The sequence below is a fragment of the Buceros rhinoceros genome, unplaced genomic scaffold, assembly GCF_000710305.1.
Source record: "Buceros rhinoceros silvestris isolate BGI_N320 unplaced genomic scaffold, ASM71030v1 scaffold19668, whole genome shotgun sequence".
NCBI classification, from domain to species: Eukaryota; Metazoa; Chordata; class Aves; order Bucerotiformes; family Bucerotidae; genus Buceros; species Buceros rhinoceros.
This window is the reverse complement of record NW_010427651.1, coordinates 1-561: the sequence shown is the minus strand read 5'-3', so window position 1 is coordinate 561 and position 561 is coordinate 1. Positions and strand designations below refer to the sequence as shown.

At 66.3% G+C, this 561-nt stretch overlaps 1 protein-coding gene across 1 annotated transcript in view; it reads left to right on the top strand.

Moving 5' to 3' along the window:
• The window catches only part of FTSJ3 (FtsJ homolog 3 (E. coli)), a gene marked incomplete at both ends in the record, with an annotated part of 5,611 nt that extends 5,057 nt beyond the window's left edge, over nt 1–554 (top strand). Inside the window, 3 exon segments of the mRNA XM_010142000.1 lie at nt 10–86; nt 242–344; nt 485–554. Coding sequence (XP_010140302.1) covers nt 10–86; nt 242–344; nt 485–554 — 250 coding nt within the window.
• Between the last annotated feature and the right edge of the window lie 7 nt (nt 555–561).

The window sequence follows — 561 nt, the reverse complement described above, 5'->3', positions numbered from 1 at the left end:
CCCCCCCAGGCGGCTGGTGCCGGTGGGAAGGAAGCGGGGCCGTGTCGAGCCGTGTGGCTTCGAGGTGGTGCCCATCGAGAACCCAGGTGAGCAGGGGGTGCTGTCTGCACCAGGTGATGCTGCGTGAGTCCCTCTGGACGGACAGGAGGCTGGGGCAGACCGCGCGCATGGGGCTGGCAGGGCCGCTGGCTCTCGGGCTGCTCGCAGAGAGGCCGAGTGTCCATCTGTCCGTCTGTTGCAGTGAAGAGAGCCCGTGTCCTGGATGCAGAGGGCCTGGCGCTCGGCTCCGTTATCGCCACCTCCAAAAAGGCCAGGCGGGACCTGATCGATGACTCCTTCAACAGGTACCTGCAGCTGCGGGTGCTGGAGGGGGAGCAGCGTTTGGTCTCCCAGTAGGAGACAGGCCCCAGGGGTGGCCTAGAGGATATGTTGGTGTGGGCCCCCCCGTGTCCTGCTCGCAGCTCACCCGAGTGCCCCACCCCAGATATTCCTTCAACGAGGACGAGGGCGAGCTGCCGGAGTGGTTCACGGGGGAGGAGAAGCAGCACAGGAGCAAGCAGA